The following is a 10,998-nucleotide window of genomic DNA, read 5'->3' as shown; positions in this document are numbered from 1 at the left end:
GTTTATGTTAGATGACCATCTCAAGTAAACAAAGCAGAGAAACAAGGCTCAGCATCTCCTTTGCTCGTCCCTTTTAAATAAAAATGAGAAAGAACCAATTTGAAATAAAATAAATAAATAAATAGAAATTCCATGGCTTGCACACAGTGATTCTTTGCCCATTTTCTGTATACGCCAGTGTGACCAATCACCAGGCAGGAATGTGCTTAAGGAAATGTTCTGTTTCCTGAAAGCTGAGTTTCCTCCCATCCACTGAGCTCCAGACCTGGCTGTTACTGACTTTTCAGATGGTCTCTACATCCAGGAGGTGGTTATAGCATGAACACTCAAGTAAGTCGAACTGTTCTACTGTGCAAAGTTTTTGAAGACATAGATTAGTGTTTCATTACAGTTTTAACCAATATAATACAACAGAACTGTTGAATTCTGGATTCTGATTGGCTGTCCGGTGTTGATTAATTTTCTCCTACAGCAGCTCGGACAATTGCAGGTTTATATTAATGCGCTCATTCTAATATGATATTGTTTCTATAGTAACAACTTATAGGTAGAGAAAGATTTTATTTAACAGTGTAAGTGATAAATTAACAATGTTTAGATTTCAAGCACAATGAGAGATGGCGTGGGAAAAAAAAACAAAAAAAACAACTAAGACGATGACTCACAGATCTGTAATGCCTGGAATCCAAGAAGAATAGAAATAGAATAGTGAAGAAAAAAAAGCTAAACAGGTAGACCTAAATCATATGTGTGTAGACTCATTAACCAGAAGCTCTCAGCTCCTGATGAGACGCTAAAATAGTGCTTTATAAAAGACAGGTGCACTTGCAGTGTAAATAAGCTGCAGATAAAAGACTCATGCTGTGTGCCAAGTATCTAATTACAGTGATTAAGAGTGAGGATTTTTCCAATTAGGTCTAATTTGTTTGTAAATACATAAAAAAAAAGAAGAAGCCAGAAACATATCTCAGTTCAATTATAACCATTTCTTACTTAGATGTTCTAAATTGGTAGAATTTTAAATGAGGTCATGTTTAAAGATGCAGAAAGGCTTTTGAGTAGCAGTGGATGAACGTCTGTCTTAACACCGATAATGCTGTGTTTGTCAATATACATTATACTGTATGAATGTTCCAATATGTATCTTATCTGGCTCATTTGTGAACTTCTATGAACTTCAACTAGCCTACCAACTGCTAGTAGTACTGTGCAGTACTGTGTTTATGACATCAGAGTTAATCTACTATGTGGTTTTCCCTGCAATATATTTGCTTTCTGGATTATTCTGTTCTGATTCTTTTTTTTTTTCTTTTTTTTTTGAGGAGCTGGGCTTTGTTTTGAATCCTGGAGTCCACAACTGAAGCAGATGCTCTGCTACGTTTGACTGCTCCAGCCTCTACAGAGACACCAGTCTGCACCGATGTGTCCTCTGTAGTCTATCTGTAGTGGAAACAGCCATGCCGACTGAATCAGTCACTGAAGCGACTGCTATACAGTTTCCCACACAGTCCGTGGAGAGTTCTGATGGCCTGATATCTCAGCACATAGAACAAGTGCCATCCGCCGAGGGTCCACCATCTGACAGCTGTAAGACGGCTGTTTCCCAGGCTTGCTGGGAAGTAAACGTGGCCTTTATGCTTGTGGTTCTCGCCGGGTTCCTCATCTTGGCTCTGTTTTACTGCGTCCTTCACCTGTGGCACAAACTGCGTTTGGCTCAGGCAGGAAATGCTTTAGAGTACTTTGGATTCTACCACATGGCAAACTACAGCTTGAAACACCAACATGAACCAACAAGTTTACCTTCAGTGAATACTGATCCCCCTGTTCAGGTGCCTCCTTGTTATCCACCTCAAACTGTGGTTCCTGAAAATAGTCATCCGGTCATCCCTCCACTCCTCCCTCCACCACCTCTACTTTCATCTCGACCACCCTCCGCCGTGCCTCTGCCGCACCCCATCATCTACACTACCCCACCCAGTCCGCAGTCTGACGCAGAGGTATATTCCCGCATAGGCACTCTGCGGCCCGCCAGGCACTCGAGCGTGAGTCAGACACAGGTGGTTCTCTTTGAACACTCGTCCCTGTGACCCCCTCGGAAAAGAACTCTGTCCTCTGAACACTCGTCCCTGTGACCCCCTCGGAAAAGAACTCTGTCCTCTGTCTCTTCCATCACAGCATTTGCTAAGAGACTGCCTTTCACAGTCTAGTGATTCTGTCAACTTTCATGTCATGTTTTTTTTTTTTCTTGCATCCTCGGATGTAGCCTGTGGTACTACTCCATCTCATCCATCTTCACATGGGCAGAACAATATGTTGAGGCTGTTTTGACCGTTTATAGTATCATTTTCAATCTACATGTATTTGCTTCTTTAGATTTGCACTAAAGCTATGAAGGTTCTAACAGATAACTTTCCAGTTTAGCACTGCCATATTATATTCCTTAATATCATCACACTCACCTCAAACAGTTCTGAGACCACATTTGTACTTTAGAGGAGATAATACAGATAATATGTAGGGAATATGAGATGTGCTTTTATAGGAAAATAATGAAGGACAATATAGTATAGGATGATATGGACCGGGCGCACGGTGGCTTCCCACCGTGGCCCTGTGTGTGTGGAGTTTGCATGTTCTCCCCATGCTGCGGGGGTTTCCTCCGGGTACACCGGTTTCCTCCCCGAGTCCAAAGACATGCCTGGTAGGATAATCTAAAGTGTCCGTAGTGTATGAATGGGTGTGTGAATGTGAATGTTTACGTGAGTGTGCCCTACGATGGATTGGCACCCCATCCAGGGTGTACCGTGCCTTGTACCCCATGATCCCTGGGATAGGCTCCAGGCTCCCCACGACCCAGTAGAATAAGCGGTATAGAAAATGGATGGATGATATGGACCGATGCAAAGTAAATTATTTTCCTGTAACAGCACATCCCAGAGTGTTTTCTCCTCTTATACCACAGCAATTTGCAAACAACTGTATTTTTGTATTAATTAACTTATGTTACAGCAGCTATATGCAAGTGTTCTTTCACCAACCTCTCCCCCCCACCCCCCTCTCTTGTAGTTAATAAGACAAAACAAAACCCACAGCTTTTACAGATAAACTGCAAAGTGTAAACTCCTGTCCTGAAGATTTTGACATGGTGCACCTTCCATAAATAAAAATCTCCTAAGAGAAATCTCAATGATTATACATTTTTTTCATCCGTTTATTTTTAGTCTTAGATTACGTAGAGCGTATCTGCTATACAATCCCCTGTGCATGAGCTGTTACCATAGAGATGTATAGCATTGGAATGAGTGTATTGATATAAACCTGTGATGTAGAGCTGCACTACTGTCAGAACTACTATCATCAGGGCAAATAGTGCATGTTTTTGTAACTAGTACTCCTTTTTTAAAGTATTATAAGTTGTAGTCAGAGATGTCATATTCATACAGTGATTCGTTCTGTATGATATTAGATTGTTTCGACATGATTGCTAGGCTCAGTGGCTATATTCCTTTTGAAGGCATTAATCCTGATTTTGTTTTTGCTCCAGCATGTTCCTCTTATTTCCTTTGTTGCTCTGGCTTTCCTTCATAGGGTGGGATTTCCTGGACAGTTTTTCCACTGCATTTGTTTTTTTTTTCTCCAACTTCCTCTCTTCTGTCTTAAAGGAGAAGTTCAGCCAAAATCCCAGACCATATTAAAAATGCTCTCTCTATATACATTTCACTATTGTTACTAAATACTGTGCCCTCCACTAATATTGGCACCCTTGGTAAATATGAGCAAAGAAGGCTGTGAAAAATTATCTTTATTGTTTAACATTTTGATCTTTTGTAAAAAATAAAATAAAAAATAAATTAAAAAAACACATAAATACTCTGCTCTCATGGAAATTAAACAGTTGCAAACAAAAATATATTTGAAGTATATTCCCACTGATATTTTAAATTTGTGGTTTAGTCATTAGCACGATTGCCCTGTACTGCTGGGGTTGGGGGCTTGATTCCTGTCTCTGCCCTGTGTGCGTGGAGCTTGCATGTTCTCCCCATGCTTTGGGGGTTTCCTCCTGGTACTGGTTTCCTCCTCCCTCAGTCCAAAAACATGCATTGTAGGCTGACTGGCATCTCTAAATTGACCATAGTGTGTGAATGGGTGTGTGAGTGTGTGTGATTGTGCCCTGCAAATGGTTGGCAGATCATCAAGGGTGTCCCCTGCCTTGCAACAACTTTTCGTGTGTGTGTGTGTGTGTGTGTGTGTGTGTGTGTGTGTGTGTGTGTGTGTGTGCGTGTGATATAGTAGTTATGTTTATGTGACATTTTGTGTTTGTGTTTGTGATATTTTTGTTTACCTCTGTGATATTACGTTTGTGTTGTTTCATAAGAAATGTTTTTGAAATGTTTTCTTTCATGGCCAGTGAACAGAGGCCGTTTAATCCTCAAGGCTTTTTATACCTTTTTGACAATAATAACAGATCTAACGTTCTTCTTTCTTTTTCTGTTTTTTAAAAAAATCCTCAGGAGCAGGCCTTAATCCAGCAAAACCTTTCAGTAAATCATCCAATACTACCGTGGGTTCAGTCGTATTTTTGATGTACAGCCGGGGGAAATGTACACAGCTGTTTGATTAGATCAGATCCTCCCAGATCTGAGAGCTCATCACGTACTCCCGAAGCACAATGCTTTATAACGGAGCAATATGTCTGCCTCAAATAAACCACGTATCAACCAGATGAGAAATATTCCAACTGGCAAGTTTTCTCCAAACTAATATCGCCTGGAAAGACTGTGGCTCTTTCCCAGTACCAACAATGTAAACTTTGGACTTGTGTTCCTTTTTGCCAAGCACGAACAATCCTAAAGGATGTAATAATAAGAGCGTACGAAACACGATATATATTTAAATTTGGACATTTTTGAGAAATAAAGACGTGATGATTTCAGTTTATATGCCACAACATATGCAAATTCCCTAAAAGAACTCCTAACCAATGCATATTTGTTCCGAGACGTTCCCCTGTCTATGGTCTAAAGCATCACGTTTGCTGGAGTCACCGCACGAAGCAGCAGTTTGTTTTCTGGTTTAGGTGTTTGCTCATTTGATTTGAACACTTTTGAGGAAAAACTCAATATGCCACTTTTTTTTCCTGTGACTTCTTGTTTGTTTGCTTTGCGAAATAATTCAATACCACACCTGATTTCTAACCCCAAACCTACCATTCTTATAAATAGGTTAAACCATAACTAGTGTCATAGTGAACACGCTAACTCACAAACTACTATTATAGTATACAAGCTAACCCACAAGCTAGCATTTATATATATATATATATATATATATATATATATATATATATATATATATATATATATATATATATACACACACACACACACATACACACACACCACATACAGTGCATCCGGAAAGTATTCACAGTGCTTCACTTTTTCCAGATTTTGTTATGTTACAGCCTTATTCCAAAATGCATTAAATTCATGAATTTCCTCAAAATTCTACAAACAATACCCCATAATGACAACATGAAAGAAGTTTGTTTGAAATCTTTGAAAATTTATTAAAAATAAAAAACACAAAAAAAGCACATATACATAAGTATTCACAGCCTTTGCTCAATACTTTGTTGAAGCACCTTTGGCACCGATTACAGCCTCAAGTCTTTTTGAGAATGATGCTACAAGCTTGGGACACCTATTTTTGGGCAGTTTCTCCCATTCTTCTTTGCAGGACCTCTCAAGCTCCATCAGGTTGGATGGGGAGCGTCGGTGCACAGCCATTTTCAGATCTCTCCAGAGATGTTCAATCGGGTTGAAGTCTGGGCTCTGGCTGGGCCACTCAAGGACATTCACAGAGTTGTCCTGTAGCCACTCCTTTGTTATCTTGGCTGTGTGCTTAGGGTCATTGTCCTGTTGGAAGATAAACCTTCACCCCAGTCTGAGGTCCAGAGTGCTCTGGAGCAGGTTGTCATCGAGGATGTCTCTGTACATTGCTGCATTCATCTTTCCGTCGATCCTGACTAATCTCCCAGTTCTTGCCGAAAACATCCCCACAGCATGATGCTGCCACCACCATGCTTCACTGTAGGGATGGTATTGGCCAGGTGATGAGTGGTGCCTGGTTTCCTCCAGACATGACGTTTACAATTCAGGCCAAAGAGTTCAAACTTTTTGTTTCTCATGGTCTGAGAGTCCTTCAGGTGCCTTTTGGCAAACTCCAGGCAGGATGTCATGTGCCTTTTACTGAGGAGTGGCTTCCGTCTGGCCGCTCTACGATACAGGCCTGATTGATTGAGTTCTGCAGAGATGGTTGTTCTTCTGGAAGGTTCTGCTCTCTCCACAGAGACATGCTGGAGCTCTGTCAGAGTGACCATCGGGTTTTTAGTCACCTCCCCGTCTAAGACCCTTCTCCCCCGATCGCTCAGTTTGGCCGGGTGGCCAGCTCTAAGAAGAGTCCTGGTGGTTCCAAACTTCTTCCATTTACGGATGATGGAGGCCACTGTGCTCATTGGGACCTTCAATGCTGCAGAAATGTTTCTGTACCCTTCCCCAGATTTGTGCCTCGATACAATCCTGTCTCAAAGGTCTACAGACAATTCCTTGGACTTCATGGCTTGGTTTGTGCTCTGACATGCATTGTTAACTGTGGGACCTTATATAGACCGGTGTGTGCCTTTCCAAATCATGTCCAATCAACTGAATTTACCACAGGTGGACTCCAATCAAGTTGTAGAAACATCTCAAGGATGATCAGTGGAAACAGGATGCACCTGAGCTCAATTTTGAGTGTCAGGGCAAAGGCTGTGAATATTTATGTAAATGTTCTTTTATTGTTTTCGATTTTTAATACATTTGCAAAGATTTCAAACAAACTTATTTCACGTTGTCATTATGGGGTATTGTTTGTAGAATTTTGAGGAAAATAATGAATTTAATCCATTTTGCAATAAGGCTGTTACATAACAAAATGTGGAAAAAGTGAAGCGCTGTGAATACTTTCCGGATGCACTGTATATATATATATATATATATATATATATATATATATATATATATATATATATATATATATATATATATGTCTATGTATATATATATATATATATATATATATATATATATATATATATATATATATATATATATATATATATATATATATATATATAGTGCAATACTCTATTTGCAAATCATTTAGAATATAATCCAGCAAATTATAAACCAGTATTTTCTGTAAAATAAATACTGTAAAATTACATCAATTGTTTTACAGTGTACCAACTTGAATCTCTCTCTCTCTCTCTCTCTCTCTCTCTCTCTCTCTCAATCTCTCTGTGTGTGTGTGTGTGTGTGTGTGTGTGTGTGTGTGTGTGTGTGTGTGTGTGTGTGAGAGAGAGCTCAAAAAATAGGTACATGATGCCCTTGTAGTATATATTGTTTGGGCTCAAATCAGCTGGCTTGATTTGAACTGAAGAATGTAAAACAATCACAACACGGATCACAGCTCGTCATTCGGTTCAGTGCCAAGGAGCGAATTTGAAGCCTCTTATCTCCATCTCTAGGTCCTGAAGGTAATCACACACTTCTTATTTCTGCTCGGCGTGACAGCTCGAATCAACAGTGAAGCTTTGAACAGTAGATGACTTGAGGTGAAAGAGTTGTACTTCTCATTCTTTCCTCTTCCCAGTGCATCACCAGCCACCTGCTTCGCCACCTGATGAACCTTCATCTTCCTTCTGAGTAGGCGGTAGAGGAGCATATTGGGTAATGGGGATCAGGCAAAACCAAGAGAAGCAACACATTTCAAATGTCAGGGGATGAAACATGTGCAGGAAACCTAATCCTCAAACAGATTATGCATCCATATTAAATCTGTAAATAAATCTTTATTTACTTATCATTTCAGTAGATAAATAATTACACCAGCGCTGTTGATTTATCAAAACTGATTTGTAAGAAGGTGTTCTATAATCATCTACAACAGCCTCTCTGGCGATAGTTCCAGCTGTAAATCAACACAGGTTTATATTAATGCCTTTTAATAGTTTTTTAATATGTTAATTATTCTATAACAGCTCATTTATAGGGACTTGTATCGCTGACGCTGCACATAATCTAAGACTAATAATAAACAGATTATTAGGGTTTTTTTTTTTAACTGTTGCTATTTAACAAAAAAATAAGATTTATGGTGAAGTTTTCTGTAAATATATTCTGTTAGTATTGAATTAACATTTATGGAAGGAGTTTAAAGTGTTAGTGCTTTGTAACAGTCAGAGGTAAAGCTGTAATGTTACTTTTTCCATGACAAAGATGTTTAACAAGCATTTCTTTTTGTCGTTTTAACTTGAAGAGAGCAAAAAAAAGAGAGGTTGGTGAAGGAACAACTGTCTATAGCTATTACAGCATTAAATGTAACTATAAACGGATAATAAGTATGCCTCGTTGTTCATTCAGCATGTCCTGTTGTGTTTTATTCTATTATGTATTGCTTATTTGGTTACATTTGGAACACAATGTGTCTATTAAATCCTCGTTTTGAGCTTCAGTAGCTGTGTGTGGACCCTACGGCTTCTGTGTCTGTCCAGTTGGTGGTGCCCACGTGACACTCGCTCTATTGTCCTGGGCTTTTGATCAGATAATTGCTCCTCAAACCTGGAGTTTTCAACCTCTGAGTGTCACTATGGAGACCGACATATCTGCCAGCTGTGTGGAGTGGCTTTTAGTGGTTTCAGCTTGACCACTGGAGTGACGCGGGAATATGAGCCCGGCTCGCAATTATGAAGTCATGGGAGAATGTGTAAAAAAAAATTATCAGCTGGATGAGAAAATAATGTTTTTTTTTCTTCCTATTTTTCTTTTGACACATGCATTTTCACACAGATTAAATGAATCTCTCGTTGGACCCTAAAGTCTAAATCTAAAAAAGGTTCAATTTAGAACTCTTACATGTTTTAGGTAGAACTCGACATTGTTTCATTTACCTTATGGAAAAAAAATCACACACTTTTACAATTTCACTCGATTATATGTTTTGGACATGTCAGTCATTTGGGATGATGTGAGAAACGTGAAGGTGTATTTCTCCATGAAACTGCACATGTGAAATCAAGAAATCACTGTGAATCATATGATATAATCATACGTGGAAAAACTGACGTGTAAATCATTTTCATATGAAACGATCACGTGTGGAAAAATGAAAAGCAGTACGTGTGAAGAATGTCTAATATCGTCAAGCGACTAAAAGCCACATGTGTACAACCGTTTTAGGAATCTAGGGATCCTTAACTATGCAATAAAAAACCTTTAAAGCGTTCTTTTTCGAGTGTAAATATGTTTGTGTATGTATGTGTTCTTGCTTCAGTGTTTGGAAGTTACCTTCTTAGAAAATGTACTAGGCTGGTACTAGATTTTACGTTAAAAACGCTTAAGTGGAAGCTTTGAAGGAAAACTCCATCCTGAAATGCATTAAATATATACATAATGAAACATTTGTGATGTGTTTAATTATTCTAGGGCCAATTAGTTGGTGGGTGCTGCATTTCCTTTATCCACATGAGAAGTTTTCTGCTGCTCTGAAGTCACAAGGGATACCGTTATTGCTTGTGTCATCTGTGTTTAATAGGAAAACAAAACTTCATCATTCTCAAAAGCTCTAACAAGTTTCTCTTCTAGCTCCCTCTCACCATTTTCCAGCTATGTTTAACATCGTATTAATGAGAAATCCAGCATAGAAGTAATGAAGCGACACCAAACAAAAGTTCCATGCTAAGATACAGCTTTAGGTGCAATGCAGCTATTGTGCCGAATTACTGCGGAGACTCGGCTCCGACTGGTTAGCAGCTGACTGGCTGACTGGTTGAAGTTGATGCTGTTATTAGCATGAAAGTTGAAGTTTTGGAAACGGATCTATCTGAGCAGTGAATCCAGATGAGGAGGTGAGAGAGCTGGACAGAGTAAAGGACTAAAGCCCTGCAGAATTTCATTACAAAAATAAATCTTGGACGCCAGAGAAATTCAGATGTTAATTAAAAAGGTTAATATGCAATTACTTCAAGGTGGATTTTTTTTTTCCCCTTTAAGATGAGTCTTTTGGATCTATAGCTGTAGAACTATAATTTTGGAACATAAAAGAGCCATAGAAGACCACTAAATTGTGCTTGGTGAACAATAATGTTCCTACTTGACTGTGACCTGTACCTATTTCACTAAATATTTGCAGATCCTTCATCATCATTTATTTGCATCACCTCACACTTGGAATCCTGATCATGCAAAAATAAATTAAATTGCTTCATCGGTTGTTTGCCCCCTGCTTGCTCTTTGCCGTGAGGGATGGAGGTGAAAATTACACAGAAATGAGTTTTCAATGAATAAATTGAGCTTTATCAGTATATGAGCCCATTTTCTATCATATGTTCCTGTTTTCCTACGTATTAAAATAAATTGTGAAAAATCTCAAATTCAGCTATTTTGGGATAAAATGTATTTTTGAGCACACTAGAATATAGCAATGAAGTATTTTGCCTATTTTTACATATTAATTGATACATTTTTATAACAACAACAACAACAACAACAACAATAATAATAATAATAATAATAATAATAATAATAAGAAGAAGAAGAAGAAGAAGAAGAAGAAGAAGAAGGATGATGATAACAGTATGCGATTATTTCTAACTAAAAAAAAAATCTTAAAGAAAGCAATGGCCACAATGACAGAAATATAAATCTAACAAAAGGTATTGTTTGAAAATTTTCTATAATCTTAAAATTTTGTGATTATTACTTTAATCCATTTAACATTTCCCTTTTGAATAAGCTAAGCGCATGCTGAGGTGTGTTATATGAAAAGCCAGTAATGATATTTGTGAGTCTTTTGTATAAGAGTTGTGCTGCATCACCAACAATTTAAATCGACTGATTATGCAATTTAATTTAATTTTTATTCTAAGCTGTGGCACCGGAAAGAAACACAGAGGAG

The 10,998-nt window shown here is 38.4% G+C and overlaps 1 protein-coding gene across 1 annotated transcript; it reads left to right on the top strand.

The window, feature by feature from the left end:
- Positions 1–233: 233 nt before the first annotated feature.
- On the top strand, positions 234–3,187 carry LOC108278465 (uncharacterized). Its single transcript, XM_017491862.3, has 2 exons — positions 234–330; positions 1,323–3,187. Exon 2 carries the CDS (start codon positions 1,458–1,460, stop codon positions 2,085–2,087), a length of 630 nt encoding a protein of 209 aa, XP_017347351.1. The 5' UTR covers positions 234–330; positions 1,323–1,457; the 3' UTR covers positions 2,088–3,187.
- The last annotated feature ends 7,811 nt before the right edge of the window (positions 3,188–10,998 follow it).

The sequence above is a fragment of the Ictalurus punctatus genome, chromosome 18, assembly GCF_001660625.3.
Source record: "Ictalurus punctatus breed USDA103 chromosome 18, Coco_2.0, whole genome shotgun sequence".
In the NCBI taxonomy this organism is placed as follows: domain Eukaryota; kingdom Metazoa; phylum Chordata; class Actinopteri; order Siluriformes; family Ictaluridae; genus Ictalurus; species Ictalurus punctatus.
The sequence above is the reverse complement of the archived record's forward strand: the minus strand, read 5'-3'. Positions and strand labels throughout refer to the sequence as shown.